Source organism: Eubalaena glacialis, chromosome 16, assembly GCF_028564815.1.
Source record: "Eubalaena glacialis isolate mEubGla1 chromosome 16, mEubGla1.1.hap2.+ XY, whole genome shotgun sequence".
In the NCBI taxonomy this organism is placed as follows: Eukaryota; Metazoa; Chordata; class Mammalia; order Artiodactyla; family Balaenidae; genus Eubalaena; species Eubalaena glacialis.
Window position 1 is genome coordinate 83,050,599 of NC_083731.1, and position 20,059 is coordinate 83,070,657.

General features: G+C 36.5%; 1 protein-coding gene across 3 annotated transcripts in view; it reads right to left on the reverse strand.

Moving 5' to 3' along the window:
- Positions 1–318: 318 nt before the first annotated feature.
- The window catches only part of USPL1 (ubiquitin specific peptidase like 1), a 39,614-nt gene continuing 19,873 nt past the window's right edge, over positions 319–20,059 (reverse strand). For all 3 annotated transcript variants that reach the window (XM_061170647.1, XM_061170646.1, XM_061170649.1), the window contains 4 exons: positions 14,739–14,868; positions 11,536–11,661; positions 5,876–6,033; positions 319–3,948 (listed from right to left, as the gene is read on the reverse strand). In XM_061170647.1, coding sequence (XP_061026630.1) covers positions 2,048–3,948; positions 5,876–6,033; positions 11,536–11,661; positions 14,739–14,868 — 2,315 coding nt within the window. In that variant the 3' untranslated portion in view covers positions 319–2,047. The remainder of the gene's footprint in view (positions 3,949–5,875; positions 6,034–11,535; positions 11,662–14,738; positions 14,869–20,059) is intronic.

The following is a 20,059-nucleotide window of genomic DNA, read 5'->3' on the forward strand; positions in this document are numbered from 1 at the left end:
ATATATATTACATAAGGTGTCTTTAAACAGAAACCCACAAAAAACAACATTTGTTGATCAGGTGACAAAAATGTTGTGACCAGAGGCTCACAGGAACCTAACTGTATTCCCCCAGGAGCAGTGGTCCAGCATTTGCTAATTCAGTGTTTGTGGTGACTTGATACAACAGAAGTACCGCAAATAACAGGAGTCAACCGTATGTATCCCCTATTACCACCCAACATTATATATTTACCTCCTTGTTTAGAAGGCAAATTACTAAAAGGCAAGACTTTCCTTTTATTTATTTAGTTTTATTGCCTTATATCTGAGGTTTACAACAGTGCTTGGCACTCAGCAGAAATCTAGAAATAGTTGAATGAATAATTAATAACAAGGATGGATAAGCAATTCCTCAAAGAAACTCAACTGGCCAATAAAGTTACAGAAAATATTCAACCTCACTAATAATCATGGAAATGTAACCAAAACCAGCCAAGGTTTTTTCCCCTTCAATGCTACTACGTGGTGTTGGTGAGGGTTCAGCAAAGCCATGCAAACAATCATTAAAAGACTATAAAAACGTGCATATTCTTTGACCCAGAAATTCCACTTCCAGAAAATAAAACCTGAATCTGTGAAAATTTTTATCAATAAGGATAATTAACAATAACAAAACAATACAAATCACCTCAAAATGTAAATTGGTGAAACAATGGTAATACACACAATGTAACATTATATAGCTATCCAAAAGTTGTCAAAAACTAAGATGGAAAAATGCTCTTTAAACATTAACACAGATCATTAACAAATAGGTACAACAGAATCTCATATTTATTTCTTAAAGTCTAAATGTATAAAAATATGAAAATGTTTGCAGTAGTTATTACCACTAAGTGTTAAGATGAATGCTCCGAAATCTTCTTGGTGTTTTCCTGTATTTTCCCAGTTTTTCCTTACAATAAACATGACTTTTTACTTTTGCAATCAGAAAAAAAGGGAGGGGGAGGTTTGGGAGTAATTTTGACAAATCATTTTTGCAGTACTGAGTCCCTAACAAAGTATTCTCCCCCAAGACTGCCACCTTCAAACCTTAGTAACTCTGCTACTAACTAAAACCACTATAGCAGTGGTGCTGTTTGGGCACCCAAACTTTAAATGAAGCTAGAGGTAGAACATATATTAAGTTCAAGCACTGTAGTAACCACTCTATACTCAGTCCCAGCTCTACAACTTACTAGTTCTGTGCTGTTTCCTTATCTGTTAAAAGTGATGAGTACCTTGCTCATAGGAACGTTGAGGTTTAAATAAATTAATGTTTCATTTATAGTAGAATCCAACATAGGCAAGCCTTACATGCACTGGCTATTTCTCCCAAAATATAACTTAGATGGTGTCCCACTTTGGTTACAGAAATAAATGTCTTGGGGGAGAAAGATGATACTTACAATGTAAACTCTTAGCACATCAACACAAAAATAGGTTACTTTTTCCTGTTACAGATCATTTTTTTGATCACCTAACATTATATAAAGTTCTAGTAACAAGTTTCCTGCCATCTTTTGTAAAGAGAGAAAGAGGAAACAAGTTGTATGAGGGGAGCTTACATTCTACACCATTCCACTGGTAGAAGAGACAGGCTTAGGCTCTTATGTAAGACCACAAAACCATTAGCAAAACAGTCATGTGTTCATGTATCATATACAATGACTTAAGTTTGTATCAACTAGTGTTTTGCCTGAACCAACATAACTAAAATTTAAAATGTAGAAATTTAATGTACCCAACTGTACAAACTACCAGAAACTATAAACTACTTTTCATTTTTAACATTCTGAAATCCTCATTCTCCTACAAACACAAAATGAAGCCAACAAGGAGGACAAATTCTTCATCATTTAATTTGTGAAACAGATCATATGCTTTGTGGGCATAACCAAAGGTAAAACCTTCAGTAGCTTACATTTTGTTCATGACAAGGCCAGTGTGTAAACACTACCTAAAAACATAGTAAATTTTTCCAAGAGTAATAATAAATATTAAACTAAAAAGAGTTAATAAGCATTCAACAATTCTCAAACAGATAGTCATCAAAATGAGTGAAGTCTAATGTGTCACTTGCTAAAGAATTTAACGCTGAAGTAGAAAAAAACTCATCAAAAATATCAGTCTTCATGGGATTTTCCGAGTTCAATGTTGTAACATAGGCATTATTTGTGAGTGAGTTTGGCTGAACTTTGCATTGATTTTTCTTGGTGGGGCTGCAGTAATTATGGTCCTGTCTCAGATGTATGTCTTGGGGAATATTGTTTAATTCACTAGGTACTGGTGCTGGGATATGATTATCTCCCATTTCTAAGTACCTAAAGTCAGCCTCCTCATTTTCTGAGATCTCTGTTGAAACAACAGTTGTAGGGGACAGTAATTCTGCTAAAATTTCTTCATGAGTTTGACTACTGTATGAGGAAACACTAGGAACTGTGGCGCATCCAGATTTACTATCGGCAATATCAATTTGATGTTGTAGTTCTTTTAACAAGTCTTCTATTGATTCACAATCATTTGGAGATCCACAATGGGACATATGTTCTAAATTTTCACTTGGAAGTGTTCCATTTTGGGGGGAAGACATAAGAGCAGCTAATTTCTTCTTTTTTGCCTTAAGTTTTTTAAGAAGTTTTAGACGAAGTTTATGAATCTGACCCTCAACTGAGTCTCCATGGTTTGCTGAAGAAACACCATTTTCATTTCCATGAGAACTGTGGTTGAGGTGAGCTCCATATGAGGCGTTTTCACATTTCTTCAAAACTTCCAAATCACCATTACCATTAGCAGGGAGAGGAGAAGCTGTGCTAACTGGTGATGGATGGCTTGGTGCAGGATTACTAACTGGAGGAGGCTTACTTGCACACCTATGAGCTTCCCTGGATGCCCAGTTACCCTTTTGTTTTGTACCTTTAGTTTTAAAGCCACCAAAATTACTTGCCCCCTTAACTGAAGGCTGCAAATCAGTCATAGTGTTTCTATTATGAGCTGAAACACAAAACGGCATAAAAGAAACACCCTTGCTTAATAAGCCTTTAACCCAACTTCCCACAAATGGTTTTTTCTGATTTTCTTTCAGAGATGGATTCTGTGACGGCTTAGCTGTTATGGTTTGAGAAGATGCTGCAGTTTCTTTTTCCTTCAAATCAGACACCTGAGATGTAACATGTCGTTCTGGTTTTAATTTCTCAGTTTTTGGTAAAAGAAATTGTTTTGATGGAGCATCCTTCTCTAGGGCAACTGTACCCTCAGTTTCTACTGACTTTACTCTCTGTGTAAGGTCAGTAGCACGAATATCATTCACAGGCTGAGTAACTACAGTATCTTTTGTATTCAGCTGTACTGATGGCACATTTGTACTTACAAGTTGAGATGAAAAGCTTAAATCCACAAACTGGTCTTGGGTAAGCTTGTCCTTGCATGGAGCCGATACTAAAGAAGCCATTAGTGACTCTTGCGATTGCAAAGTATGTGTTTTGACAACCCCTGCATTTTCTGCCACAGGTTTATTTTCTAATAAAAAACCTTCAGAGTTAACCTGTATTTCTTCAAATGTCAAAGGTGAAATATTCTTGTCGACCAAACCTTTCAGACCTGGAAATAAATGATGTTCAAAAGTTACGGCTTCATCCTGTGAAAGAGTATTAGGAGCAACTGACACATTTGTGGGGTGAGTTCCTGAGGACATTTCAGCTGAGGCAGCATCACCTACAGAACACAATGCTGGAGATACTTGATTCTCATCTCCGAAAGCGTGTTGATCATAAGTCTTTTTAAGTGGGCAGCAGGCAGGTGCTTTATCTGTCATTTGGGATGTTTTTCTTTCCCAGATAACAATATGTATCTCTGAAGCAGGAACTTGAAATTCCTCATGCCTTTCAGAACATGGGCCTTTTAAGTCATCACATTCCAGCCAACTTCCTGGGGGATGGGGAATGAAAGTGAAAGATGTTAGACATTCAAAAAAACCACCATCCTGGGTTAACTTTCTTCTGGCCTTTTTAACCGCTGTATCACTGGATATCCACCAAAGGAGAATGCTTGAAAACATGGCCTTATCCTTATGTCACCATTTTTCTCCGCCAAATGTTAAAAGTCCGTATTCGGATAACAAAAGTTATACACTAACATCCAGAAATGTGAAAAATTGAGGTAGTGTTTACTCTTTTCTAAAGTGCCCACAAAAATCAAGACAGAAGTATCTTTAACTTCTGGAACTTAGAATACAGTACAGTATCACCTAATATACCTAACAATATTAGAAAATAGATTAAGTTTTTCATAATATAATAAATTTTCAAGATAAATGAAGCTTGTTACCTCAAGTACCAACACTTAATTCAATTCTTATTTTATTTCTTTTTGGGGTTAGAAAAAGAAGCTTAGGTTTTTAGGTGTCTGCTCTTATTTTATTTCTGAGCTCCTGTTTTGTCATTTGTCAAGTAGCAATGAGATGATGGATGAAGGGAAAGAGGTTAATGCCCCTCTACACACCAAAATATCCCAAACAAAACCATCTGTTAAGTTTATGTGGATACACCCTTATAAACTATCTGAACCCACTACTTTTTATCCTATACCCATTAAAACTTTGAGAATATTTTCTTTGCCTAGGTCAGTGGTTCTCCACCACACATACACATTAGAATCATCTGATTAATATTTGGGCTGAATTCTCAGAGACTGATTCACTAGTCTAGGAGAGAGCCAGGATGTTTTTTATAAGCTAACCATACAATTTTTATATGCTGTCAAAGTTGGAAACCATCTAACCTCTTCTACCTGAAGCAGACTTTTCTTTCTCTAGAATGCAATAAAAAAGTAAAATAAATTTTTTCAAAGTGTTTTTATGTTATTGAGAATCACTTCCCCTCCCCAAATTCTGAAGTAGGGTAAAACTTTAAGGTAATAACTATATTTATAACATGAGTTTCAATTTGCAAAGCGCTTTTATAAACACGTTATTGTGTCATCTAACCAAACTATCCCCAGGAAGAAAATATCAAATATGAAAAATTTCCTAACAATAGTAAATGGAAAAGTAGAACAAAATCAAAGTGACCCCTTATCAATGAACTGATATAACACTTTAAGGAGACTGGGTTATCTTGCCTAAGACAAAGTGAACATCGTGAGAGGAAACAAACTCAATAATAAACCACATTAAATATACAGAAGGGAAAAAGCAAAATTCATGAGCTGTAGTAGTTAACCTTGTATTGAAAAGTTTAATTATTTAAATAAAGGCTTTACCTTGACTGTAGCTATTAGCAAACTATGGATTTCAGATATTCTATTTCACAGTGAGAGAAGGTTACATAGTCTGTAATGTCTAAGAGTCTTAGAAATAGATGTTTACTTTTATTTGTATTACTAACAATTGCAAACTCAGCAAAACTTATTTTATTTTTGTTCTCAACTAAAAAACCTCCAGAACAATGTACTTTCTTTTTAAAAGAAATACAAGGTTATAGATCTAAAAACTCAAAATTGCCACCATTTTTTATACTGAACATGTATTACTCATATAATAAAAAAAATGAAAGCAAAGGCATTAAGTGAAAAATGGCAAACTGTAAACCAACAGTAGTATATCACCTCAATCTGTCTAAAAAAGAAATATGCATATGCATGTGTATACCCATAAATATGCTAATATAAATAAGCAAAGTTAAAAGTTAGGAGTGATTCTAAAGCATAGTGACGGAATAGAGGAGAGGGGCAGAATAGTAACAGGCAAGGACAAGAAGAGAGAAAAAAAAGCCAAGGCAAAGTCTGTCTTAAAAGAACAAATTACAGTTTAGTCTCCATGCCTATTATCATAAAAGAAAAACGTTTAAACACTTACCATCAGCATCTAAAATCCATGTTATAAAATGATTATTTGCTTGGTACTGAATTACAGAAGTTATTTGATAAAGACAGCCTTCAGAATGAAATGAATAGTGCTGCAAGTCATTATGCGGTAAGCCTTCCACAAAGTGCAACATGAATATGAGAGATACTCTGTGGGAGAGAAAGGTAAGAGAAGTCAAACAAATGTAATACCATGTGTCTGATTATACAAAAGATGGTCTGAAGTGAGTAAGTCACACATAACATTTTCAAGGCCAACTGCACTGATTTTTCTTGAGAACCTCCAGATGTGTGCCTTAATTAGAAATGGAGAACTCACTCTAAGAAGAATGTAACAGTAAACCCTTCTCAGAATGGTATCACTGACAGTTGGAAGCCATCATGCAATAAGGCTCTAACACAGACCATTAAACAAAAATTGCTCTGTGAGCTGTGATGCTGCTTTGGCTTAAAGAAGATGTCTCGGAAACTACTTCCCAGAATCAAAAGAAAAAAATCCAGACCTTTGAGAATTCTCTTTGGCATCAAGTGCCCAAATTAATTGCCTTTGTTAGATGGGACAGGTGATATGTGAAACAAAATAACAAACCTAAGATATTCAAACAAACATTTTAAAAACCCCAACATGCTAATACTTTGGCCTATTTCTCTCAGTTTTCTCAGGAAGTAGAGAGACCCATCAAACTAAAATTTCTACTTACAGAAAGTTTATTTGTGAGGAAGTAGAGAAGAAAATACAACATGATGGTTGATTTACTATAAACTTCAAGACATCCATAATTTCAAAAATACATTTTATTATTACAGTAACATGACAAACCAGAAAATAGAACCCAAAATAGGCCTCAAATAACTAAATTTAACAAAGCTCTCAGGATTTACAAAAAATGTTGAATACCACTTCCCAATATTTAAACAGCTGTCAAAACTTACTTAGCTTACCAAAATTTATTCAGCTGAAATAAACTTGAATCAATGTCCAAAATGCAGATTATTCAAACTGACGAGAGATAATTTGTAAATTATCCCTTGTCAATCTTTCTGTTAGAGAATAATCAAGTCTTTAAAACTTAAGTACCGATAAGTAAGAAGTCCTGCAAAACTGTCCATAACACTAAACTCCCATTGTTTTTTGCCACACATTGATCTGAGATGCCACTGATTATATAAAATGTATCATTATGAAAGAAGACTGCCAATTAAACTATACCATGCCATCGATTTTTAGATGTATTCCCATTTCAAACATGTTAAAAGGTGAAACTGTGTCTTTGAATCAGTGATCCACAGTAAAACCAGAGATTTACTCTCACAGCTGGATAGGCAGGCTTTAGGCCTCTTCAAGTACTAATATTTAGTTCTTTTGGCCTCAAATGTTACCTTTTCAATATATTTTCTGAGGCTAGTTACTAAAACATTCTCTTTTTGATCCCTAGACTACACAGTCTTACTAGTTTCTATGTGAGTTTATGCGTGGAAAATGTTAAATAAGCAGCATTTATTTCTTAATGGCATAATTTTAAAACAGTACAACTTAGAAACGTTGGCTTCTTGGAGTCAACAAAATAAAGCATATGCCTCCTCCTTTTCTAGTTTATTTTCCTTTCTACGTCTCCTAAACCCTAAAAGTCACAGTATTTTCCTACCCATAATTCCAGCTTGTCTCATTTCCAGCCTCTCAGGTGAGGGTTGAAGTTTACCTACCTCTAGCTTGGCAATAATAGATTTTGTTCTCACACTTCTTCCTACCCACAGTACCTTGAGTGTCAAAGATAGTGCTCAGAGCTGAAGAGAGCAAGTCAGGTTTTGACTCAACCATAAAAAACTGGATGGGACAGGTTAACAGAACTGGAACCAAGAGTCACAAGAGATTTCAAGCTACGATCCATTTGTACTCACCTCCCTAACATGAGATTCAACTACTCCTATTATAAGGATCTACCCTCAGGAAGAGAAGAAAAAATAGGAAAGAGAGAAAGCAAGCACAAGGGAACTGTGCTAGCTGCCCTGCTATGCAAGTCAGCAGGCCACACTGAGTCAGCTCCACAAAAAGTAGCCAGTCTTGTGCTAATGGCCTGGAGTACAAGTTTTTGATTTTCATCCCAACTAATGTAATATAATCATTCATATTTTAGAAAAAGCATATTTAACAATGTGCACATATGTACTTCTGAACTGTAATAATGTAGGCTTTAGGCAGAAAAAAATCTGCAAATGTAATTTTTAAACCTCATTACATTTTAGATCTATTATACCATTGTTTGAATTTGCAATATGACAAAAAATGAAGAATATGAGCAAAATTAGGTGTAATTCAAACAATTAGAATTCGTTCATGTTAATTGTAAAAAAGAAAATACATCTTTAGAAAAAATTCAACTGTTCGGGAATTCCCTGGCTGTCCACTGGTTAAGACTCCATGCTTCCACTGCAGGGGGTGTGGGTTCAATCCCTAGTTGGGGAACAAGGATCTCACATGCTGCGTGGCCAAAAAAAAAAAACTCAACTGTTCAACAAAGGTTTACAAACTGTGTTTTCTGAAGGTGGTTCAAGGATCTCACAAATAATGAAACATTTCCTGCCAAACAATGAAGACTTAAATTAAGAAACATAATTTTAACTATTTTTTATATCAGTATTCCATCCAAAATTTGTAGGGGAGAGTGTAGTTTATCTGTTTTAAAAAAGTCTGAAAATCATTGTATTAGACAGTTTAACAAAGCTCTCTTTATAAGCACAGAGCAGAAATGTCTTATTTCAATTCTCCCTACTCCCCTTTTAGAAATAGTTGTTTAAAAAACAGATCATTGTTAAAACTTTAAGTAAGTAAGCTTTTCAAATGACAATCCAGGATAGTGTATGACCAGATTCCTAAAGGAGATCGTGGCAGTAATGAGAGGTTCATTTCAAGAGTTTGTGAAGTAAAATTAAATCACATTCTAAGTCCATGTCACCATGCTCTGGATATAATTCCTAAACAATTTATTCAAATTTACTTAAAGAAAATAGCAGGTTTGGACCCACTAGATTTATCAATGGACTCTTTTTCCAATGGGAACATATAGAGATGGGGATTACCTGAGACAAGGTGTTCAGGGAACACTATTAGTTTTTAGAATGCTATAAGATTGAGTTATGCACGATATCATGATGGACCTAATTACTTTTAAGTTATCCCTAAAAGCTATATTAAATTTGCTTCTAAATTCCATTAGATACCAACAAGTTACACAAATTTCAAAGTAAAAAAATTACCAGGGACTTTATAAAGACCTTGTCATTTAAAATTTAAGTGAAATTTTACATACTAGTTCAATTTACTTTTGAATACAGTAAATGTCCAAATTATAAATTCTGCTTATAAATTGGCCCATTCATTAGAACTCTAAACACATTTCCCATTGAAACACTGTCTGGATACATTTCCAGATCAGAGCATGAATCTTTAATATAAGTAAAGCAACATATTTGTATAATTAAAAATTATATGTTGCAATGCAACAAATTAATAGATTAAACAAAGTAGTAGTGAGTTTATCTTCAATGCTAGGGCTTGAGAAAAAGCACTATAAACTGTTATAATTATATATACCAAGAAGCCTCAAGTGATCCAATGATCCAGGGCAGGATGACTTCCAATCCTGCTGCCCTTCTACCTCATCACTAAGGAAAGCACTTCAAAAAAAAAGGATTCCCTGGGAATTCCCTGGCGGTCCAGTGGTTAGGACTCTCTGCTTTCACTGCCGAGGGTGCGGGTTCAATCCCTGGTTGGGGAACTAAGATCCCACAAGCTATGCAGCACAGTCAAAAAAATAAAAGTGTGGGGGGGCATTCCCTCAAGACTTAAATCTCAAAGCTTGGACCCCAGACAGCCTATGGACTTTTGGTTAAAGGTATCTCCACTGTCTCCCCAATCAAATGCTATCAAATGATAGTAAAGGACAAAAAAAGGTAATAAACCAAAAGGACAAAAAAAGGGAAAGGAGACATGAACAAAGGAGAAGACAATAAATACTTAGAAGACAAAAAGCAAACAGAAAAATGGTAACTTAGCAGAATGAATGAAGTGATGAAATAAATGCTACAGAGTGGGGATACTGATGAGAAGAGCTTATATGCCCCCAAAGAACCCCTGAAGACTCAATACTGACAGGCAACAGATGCTGAAGAAGGTAGGGGTAAGGCCCTGGGCTGAATACTGAGATCGTGACCACAAGCGTGCGTAAAGAAGACCCCCATGCAGCAGGCCCAGGGAGGAGCCGGTGTAGATTAGAGCCCTGGAGCAGAAGGATGGAAGGTAGCCAGAAGAGAGGCTTCCAGAAAAAAAGGGGGAGGAGAACTTAAAAAACTGTGAAGCATTTGAGTGTTTAGAAAATTTATTAACGGGTATTTGAAGAATTTGGGAAAAAAATCACAATGTATATATAACAAAGCAAGTGAAAACACAGGCCATTAATAATTCCAGGAAAAATAAAGAGTTGTAAAAGAAATGAAACATAACCACGTATCCTGCTTGGCTGGAGAGGGAATATATGCATATTCATAATAAACAATAAGTACTGAAGCACTGATTTAACCAAAAATGTAATCATATTGGAAGGACAGGGAGAGGTTAAATAGAGATGGGGCCCAGGTGTTGGTGTAAGAGCCCTTAGTCCTCAACTACTATAAAAGAAGACTATATAAAGGTGGAATAAGTACACTGTTTTGAAATCTCAAAGTAAATACTACCTTAAAGGTTTAAAAAGCAGATGCCTGGAGATGGGGTAGGAGTGGCACTGCTCTTTTTTCCTTTTAAGTCTTGGCACTATTAGATTAACTGAGAATTTATTACTTGGATGATAATAAACCTTTAGGAAAGATTCTGAGAGGTTTCTTGGCACATCCAAGGGCATCAGAAAAAGGTTAAGAAAAGGTTAATGTCACTGGTTCTTTATTACATCAAATTAAACCTCAAAACATTTCCTTTATGTAGAGATAAGGGCAACTGAAAGCAAAGGTTAAAGAGGAGGTATGTGTGTGAGTGTATTAACAAAAGAGAGACAAACTTCCTAAAATGGAATTTACCTGTGAGTTTTTAAAGATATGGGGCTTCTGATAACACTGGAAAAGATAACTCTGATCAGTCCTCCCACTGAGGAAAAAATAGAAGAGCTGGCAAAATATAAAAAAGATACATCTGGTCAAGGGCAGCAGAAAGCTTACAAAAGGATGAAGAATTAGCAGGCCGAGGTCTGGAAGAAGATGGAAATTCAGACAGATGAGCCTATGGCTCATCTTTGAATCATCTTAGTTCTTGAAATTAGATTAAGGACATCCCAGAATTCTAATGACTCCAGGCACTTGGCAGAGGTGAGAAAAATGGAACTTTAATACCCTTAAAGAGAGAAAAAAGGCAAAAGAAGGTAAGACAGTAGGACAGTGGGGTCAGACAATCACCCTAAGTCAGCTCTGCAGTGGTATGTCGCCTGAACAGCTGGCTTATTGGCCAGAGTTCCTGATAGAGAGAAGCATTTTGGCAATTCACAAACATACGTTAACTCAAACTTCTGAAAGTAGGTTGTAGTCATCACTTTCAAGTCTACACATTAAAAAAAAAAAGTAAATCCACCTTCATTTTGTTCTAAAAATAGTAGGGCAATTTAAACTCACTTTTCTAATACCATTTTTCTTATCTGTGACTTATTGTTGCAATTGTTACATGGACCAAAATGGGCAGCATTAACTGGGTGCCACTCAGGGATGACGTTTGTAAAGGTGACCAGATTCTTCATACACCTATAAAAAAAGAAGACACAATTTTGATTAAGTTAAATTCATTTATGTTAACTCAATCAACATCTAAAATAAAAAGGTACTTTCCTTTATTTGTTTACTCATACTTTCCTATTTCCTCAAATCAATATATCAATGTTCCTCCCGAACCCTACTCTAGTAAAGCTCTCGTAAGAACTCTCCACATTAATTACCTATAGTTTTTCAGCTATGAGATGAAGAAAATGTTAAGGCAGAGTTTCTCAAGAGCAATACCATTGCTATTTTGCGCTGGGTTATTCTTTGCTGTGGGGCACAGTATTGTGCATTGCTGGATGTGTGGCCTCATCCCTGGCCTCTACCCACTAGATGCCAGTAACAGCCTCCAGCTGTAGCAACTAGTTATCTCCAGACATTGCCAAATGTCCCATGGGACAAAATTAGCCCCTAGTTGAGAACCACTGTTCTAAGGCTTTCAAATTTATTAAGAGCTCATCCCTTACTCAAAAAATTCACAATCTGGCTATCCATTATTGACGACCTAAAACAAAAAGGGGCACTTACAAATATATACAATCAGGAATAGAGACAACTTAATTATCTTGATCCTTAAAATATAAGAATATCAGCTGTGAAAGAATATGGTTTTCACAGTTTACACAAGTCCTAAATTTGCACTTTAGCCTGAATACTTGATAGCAATAGGCATCCAAAAAGATGATCTTTACAGATGCACACTGTACCTCAACTAGATTCGCTTTAGTAATATCTTTAAAAGAGCAATTATTTATTATCTAGGAGACACCACCTTCTTCTCTAAACAGTAACAAATACTGGTAAATCATAAGTGAGATAAGCACAGGCCATTAGACATAGATCAGGGAAGCTAACATTTTAAAAGCAAAGCCACATAGAGGTATCAACAAATACACTGACTATATTTCTGCTAAATTCTTAGTTCTCAAAGATAAACGTTAAGTAAAGGCTCCTATTTTTTAGTTAATAAAAGGGAGTTTGTCTCAGCAAATAAGCGTTAATGCTCCACATGACATCTAACATTTCTGAGCACTTACTATGTACAAGTCACTGTGCTAAGCACTCATGTACCAAACAAATCGAAGTGGCAGGTACTATTCTTACCCCCATTTTACAGATGAGGAAAGTGAAATACATCAGATGATAAATGACAGACTTGAGATAGGAATTCAGGGAGTCCAACTCCAAAGACCATGTTTTTAACTGCCTCCAGAACATATCTTCTAAATTAAGTAAAAGCTGTTCAACTGGCACTAAAAACAGCAGCACAAAAATGAATGAGTTTGCTGGGTATTCTTCCACCGGATTAAGTGAAAATAGTTTTAGTAAAATGCCACTTCATTTTAGCTTTTCCTCTATAACTCCTTTTACTTTTAGAACAAAGAACTTAAAAAAAAAAAAAAAAAAAACAAACCCAAGTGGTTGGTGGCTTCTGTGCCTTGAGCTCTCAGAGTTTTTTCTATACAGCTCCAAAATGCACTTATCACCTTGTATTCAAAGCCAACAGATCAAAATAACGACTAAGTCACTGGTCCTCTATTATGTTCATATGTTATTTCCCTAACTAACTGGTCTGAATTTGGCCAGAATAAAGATTACTTCTGTTGAGTTCCTGGCACATAGGATATGCTCAATGAAAAGCTGTCAAACAACTGAGATGGGGATTTTGGAAAAGCTATAATGAAGCTGATTTTAATCATCAGGCTTGTTTATGTTATTTATATCATTTAAAATCCAGGTGATGATTAGGCAGTATACCACAGTGAGCAGGAAAGTCTTAGAGAACAGAAAACCTAAGCCTGAATTTTGCCACTTACTAGCGTGTCACCTTGGGCATCAATCTAACCCCTTTAAAGCTTCAGTTTTCACATTGTCAAATGAGGAGAAAGTCAGATAATTTATAGAAATTAATGACAGAAGACCTAGAAGCAGGTATTTGTTCTCATACTCACTTACACAACATTATTTAAGTCCTAGGTATGAGTGAAATGCTAATTCTTACTCTGTTCTAGTACTTTCGAGCTAACTGGTGAAAAAACAAATGTTTCCTGGTTCTGTAGCTTGGATTCCCTAGAGTGTTCTCTCAGTCCCAACTCTCCTCAACTGATCCCTAAATACCTAAAAATAATCTCAATTAAGATAATGAATATCTAAAGTAATACTTTTCTCTTATAGTTTTATTTAATAACTTGGAGAGACTCCAAATTTTCTAGTTTACTAATAGTTGACTTTCAGAAAAGAGGAAAGGCCAGCCAGCCAGAGACTTTCTCATATATGGACAAAGTGTGGGTAGCATGCCTGATGAACTTTCTCTCCCTGACTCCTCTTCCAAAACCTAATTTCTCTCCTTATTTATGTGGTAGGTGTATGGAGGCAAAATAAATTTGCAGCTTCTTTCTTCTCCATGTTTCCTTCCAAGTACCAATCTCAGGGTCATGTACAACAATCATGATCCCTCTAATCCTCAACTAGAGGCATCAGGGAAGTAGAAAGTATGGCTGAGACAGCTCACGTGTGGAAGGATTCTGGTGATGGCTGGTCTTTCATGGGACTAAGGGAAGGAATGGGAAAGCGTAAGTTACCTCTGAGGACTGCTACCAGACTCTGGGAGCCTAAAATCAAGTTTCCATGATGCTAAAAACAAGCAAACAAAAGCCCTAGTCCCTAATACTGGAGTAAACAAAACACACATAGTTTTTCAAAGAATTCTAAGAGGTATTCTTACTCAGCAGGGAATCCAGAGGGGAGGGGAGTACAGGGGAACATGCTACGTTCCCATTTGTCCCCACTTCCCACTAAAGAACTTCTTAAGAAAATTCCTTCTAGTAATCTATCAAACCATTTTTTTGGTACTCTTCTAGTATGAAGAAGCAAGCAAATTGCAATTTCTGAGGCTCAAAATTTTCCTTTTAACCTTAATGGTGGAGAAACTTCAATATATGGTGGGAAATTTTATCAAGGGTAGAGAGAGCAGTGCTACAAGTGGAAGCAAGTTTTCTTCAAATTTTATTACTTGGAGCCATTTTCAATAGAATGAATCCATTTTAAAAAATAGAAACACTAACCTGTTTTGATATTTGTGTCCACAGTGTGAACATTCAAAATTCCAAGAAAAAGAATATGTGAAGAGGTTCTCAACGTGGGGTTCTGTTTTTAAGAGCAGGGGAAATGCAAACACAGGGCTTTCCATATCACCTTGAAGAAGAAAAAAAAAATTATTGCTCATAATTAACTGAAAAAAGATAAACCAAAATTACAAATTGTTGTCTTTTCTCACTATATTCACAGTGTGAATATATGTGAATATGTATGTATGACAGAGTAAGTTATTCACAGTTGGGCAAGGGAAGTTTTCAAAGCATTTTCTAAAAATGTCCATCATAAAGATTTAATTAACACTCAGTATCTTTCATTCGTCTTGGTGGACACTTATGAAAACTTCTTAAGACAAAAGATAGAAAAGGCTCATACTGTCTCCTCAGATCTTTTTAGGCTTTCTCTGGGAAAAAATATCCTCAGAACTATAACAGCCCTGGAGTATTATAAAAACAAAGCAAAAATATGTACAGGTTTGTTTGGTACAGATAATAAAAGTAATATGACTGGTGAAACACTGTACGATAATAATTTCAGAGCTGGACAAAACCATTAAAAAGCCATCTCTATTCTGACTCTCTTGTTCTACATGTGGTGAGGGCATGACAAACCAGGCTTAGAGGACCAGATTCAAATCTCCAGACTCCTTACCTACTACTCTTCTTAATCTTTTAACAATTAAAATTAAACTTCAACAACTTTAAGGCTAAAGAAGATCTGAATTTTGTTGTCATTAAAACAAAAACCCAACTGTGGATTCTGTTTTCCAATTTAGAGGCCAGCAAGCAAGTTAGTAGAAGGATTTATATTCTCCTCTTACATTCATCCTCCAATTGGTTTCTCTCCTTCCTATCCTCCAGGGAGCTTAGATGCTGCCTTACTGATTTGGCCTGAGAAAGAACCTGAGTCCTTCTCTCCTCTCCCTCCCCTGGGACAGTCTCACTTCCGTGGTTCAGTTCTCCCCCGGCCTGGAACTACAGTTGCCTGGAACACAGCCAGGAGGAGTCACCTTGGCAGGACCAAAAGGCAGAACAGTGGGTTTTATTGCCTAAGCACACTCTATAAATATCGGTGGTCACAAAGGCTATTTTAATAGTCACCTTTGTGGTATAGTCCCACAGCTATTTTTGTACAAAAAACATAAAACTAAACTATTTTTTATAAACAGAAATAAATACAAATCAATCTCCTAAAAATGAACATATGCAACATCATAACATAAACAGTGTAGCATAAACAGTACATAGTATAGCATGAGTTTGCAATTAGTTATCAGCCTTTAAATGCTTACTCTATTGTAACTAAATATTAAGTGAAAAAGTAAATAATTTATATTTCATAATGACGACATAGAATCTTTAGGTCTAAAAATACATGAAGTTTTCAATGAATCAAAATATCATGAAAGAGCTCAAAACACAGTTAAATAAGTTACACGATTACAGATCATTTTAGATAATTTACATAGCTCCTAAATTGATCTTAATTATTTTTCCTTTGATTGTAAGTTTTATGGGTATAAAGCATCCTATTAGAGAACATATAATGCCAATGCCTAATTCTAATTTTTAGAACCTCCAGGCTAAATTAGTTAAGTGGTTTGTTTATTTATTTATTTATTATGGCTGCGTTGGATCTTCGTTGCTGCGCTCGGGCTTTCTCTAGTTGCGGCGAGCAGGGGCTACTCTTCATTGCGGTACGTGGGCCTCTCATTGTGGTGGCTTCTCTAGTTGCGAAGCACAGGCTCTAGGCTCACGGGCTTCAGTAGTTGTCACACACAGGCTCAGTAGTTGTGGCTCGCGGGCTCTAGAGCACAGGCTCAGCAGTTGTGGCGCACGGCCTTAGTTGCTCCGTGGCATGTAGGATCTTCCCGGACCAGGGCTCGAACCCGTGTTCCCTGCATTGGCAGGCGGCTTCTTAACCACTGCGCCACCAGGGAAGCCCTAGTTAAGTGGTTTCTTTGCCTCTAGTACCTTATCCCCAACTCCTACCCAACTACAGATCTTCCTCATCTTATGATAGGGTTAGGTCCCAATAAACCTTTATACTGTAAGCTGAAAATATCATTAAGTCGAAAATGCATTTAATACACCTAACCTACTGAATATCACAGCTTAACCCAGCCTAACTTCAATGTGCTCAGAAAACTTAACATTAGACTACAGTTGGGCAAAATCATTGAATACAAAGCCTATTTTAAAATAAAGTATTGAATATCTCATATAATTTATTGAATACTATAATGAAAATGAAAAACAGAACGGTGGTCTGGGTCCAGCATGGTTGTAAGTGTATCGGTTGTTTACCCCATGACTGCATGGCTGGCTGGGAGCTGCAGCTCACTGCCACTGCCCAGCATCACAAGTGAGTATCATACCACTTACCACTAACCCAGGAAAATATCAAAATTCAAAATTCAAAGTGCAGTTTCTATTGAATGCATTTATCTCTTTAACATCATTGTAAACTCAAAAAATCAAAAGTCAGACCATTGAAAGATGGGGACCATCTATACCTAGTTTGCATATTTCCCTAAAGTACCTTCATTTATTACCAGGATGCAAACGTTTCAGTGACTCCTTGTTGTCTAGCTATTCAAGTGTCCTCTTCTGTTAATTTCTCATGAATGTCTTCTGGCCATTTTTCTATCAGTTTTTGTCTTTTTTTTTTTTTTTTAAACTGATGTACAGGAGTTCTTTGCAAGATATCCTGGGTATTATTTCTTTGTTCTGTCTTTGCCCAGAGGTTTTAAACTTTAATGTAATCACAGTCAGCAATCTCTTCTTTTATGTATCTTATTTAGGAAATTCTTCCCCACTGAGTGGTAAAATATTCACCTATATTTTCTTCCAAAGTTTTACAACTCTGCTTTTCATGTTTAGGCTTTTAAATATGCTGAAGTTTCTTTCTAATTATGGTGTGAAGTAGGGATCTAATTTTCCCCCTGTATCAGGAACCTACTGTCCCAAGCACCGTTTCCTGGATGGCCTTTTCTTTCCCCACCTACCTGCATCAGTACCTCCATCATGGTTACGAAGTAACCAAACGGGGAGGGTTCTGATCTGGACTTTCTATTCTGTTCTAGTGGTCTGTCTATCCTTACACTGGTACACAACACTCAAAGACTAAATTACTCTTTACACTTACATAAATAAGTAGAAACCATAATAATATCAGCTTTTTCCTTTTTAAAAAAAAGAAAGAAATATACACATTAGAGGGAAAGAAAACACCAAATTGAAGATAGTAGTTACCTTTGTGGGGAGGTAAGGAAGAATTGGGGAAGAGTACAAAAAGGGCTTCAGTTGTATTTGTAATGTTATATTTCTTAAACTGTGGGGAGGGAGAGCAGAGAGGACAGTTTACAATGTGTTTTTTAAAAACAATAATCAAAATAAGGAAGTGGCTGGCTGATCTTAAAAATTTAACGAACATTCCGGGTCAATACAGATTCTACTTCTCTTTCTTTAGTACTTTAAAATACACGTTAATATTCAGAATGAGGACACATATGTTGTAAGACTCTAAAGTGCTCCCTGAAACAAAGATTTCATTAGTAAGATCTTAGCCTCTAATGTAGCACCTCTCACTGCTGACTGAGTAGCACAAACACAAATGAGAGGATTCTACTGTAGTGGAAGAGCTGTATGCTTGCCCAATTGCTATGAGTGCACAAAATTTACAAATCCCTTCTCTGTTACACAGAAATCCAGACCCAAGGTGGCAATGGAGCAAGACGCCACCTTGTAAATACAATTAGCAGGGATAAGAAGAGTGATGACTCAGACTGGGGAAGAAACCACTGTTTAATTCAATTGGGAAGTGGAGTAGGGAACCTGAATAAAACGTCTCAGGTCACTCTAGGAGGGAAATGATACCTGCAAAATGCAACAGGGGAGCCCCTCAGTCTACACTCTGGCGATCTTATGAAAAAGGCTCCTTTGAAATGAGTATCCACCCAACAGATCAGTGATTGGGGGTAAGGAAAGGGGCTGACCACAAAGGAGCCAGGGGAACATTTTCATGGTGATAGAACTGTTCTATATTTTGATTGTGGAAATGGTAACACAACTGTATACATTTGAAAAGGATTTTACTATATGTAAATCATACTTTGATAAAAAGAATAAAAGAATATTCATCCCATCTGAGATCCCACCTTATGATGAATTAGAATAGCCCTTTAGTCCTAGAGGAGGCAATGCCAAAGATCTGGCATATGGAAAATCAGTTTATAAGAACAGAGTAAACTTACATATGTAGGAGTTCATGAAAAACAAAATAGTAAAACTAGGGGACAGAACTGTGGGACAAAGAAATAGGGGATACAACCATGCAAAAAAGACACTGCTTCCAGATACACTAGCTGGGTCTGATGAAATAAATGCCACTTGTTGAGAGAAAAACTTGAAGGCATTGATATTTTACGTAATTTAACAGGAATATTATACTAATAGGAGTATCATATATTCAGCTACTACAACACAATATTAATAGAAGAGTTAATACAAGGATAAAGAGAGGGACTTCCCTGGTGGCGCAGCGGTTGGGAATACGCCTACCAATGCAGGGTTCGAGCCCTGGTCCGGGAAGATCCCACATGCCGCGGAGCAACTAAGCCTGTGCACCACAACTACTGAGCCTGCGAGCCACAACTACTGAAGCCCACGTGCCACAACTACTGAAGCCCGCAAGCCTAGAGCCCGAGCTCTGCAACAAGAGAAGCCACCTCAATGAGAAGCCCGCGCACAGTAACAAAGAGTAGCCCCCGCTCGCTGCAACTAGAGAAAGCCCATGTGCAGCAACGAAGATCCAACACGGCCAAAAATAAAATAAATAAATAATTTTTTTAAAAAATAGACTTAAAAAAAAGGGATAAAGAGAAATATGGTAATTCCCTGGCGGTCCAGTGGTTAGGACTCAGCTCTTTCACTGCTGGGGCCCTGGGTTCAATCCTTGGTCGGGGAACTAAGATCCCGCGAGCCGTGTGGCAGGAAAAAAAAAAAAAAGATAAAGAGAAATAAAACATAAAGAGAAATAAAACAAAAGGCACCCCCTCAAAAAAAAAAAAAAAAAATGACTACCAGCTCCTTTTTGCAATACAAAAAAAAATTTATAAAGACCTGGAGACTCTAGCTCCCCTGTTCCACTCTGCTCCCAGAGGCCAAAAGACAATTCATAGAGGACAAAGCAGGTCTCATTCTTATGCCCTTTTTAAAAGTAAGAAAACTTTCCCAAAAGGTCATCAGTATATATCTCCTCATATTCCATTGGCTAAAATTGTTCCATA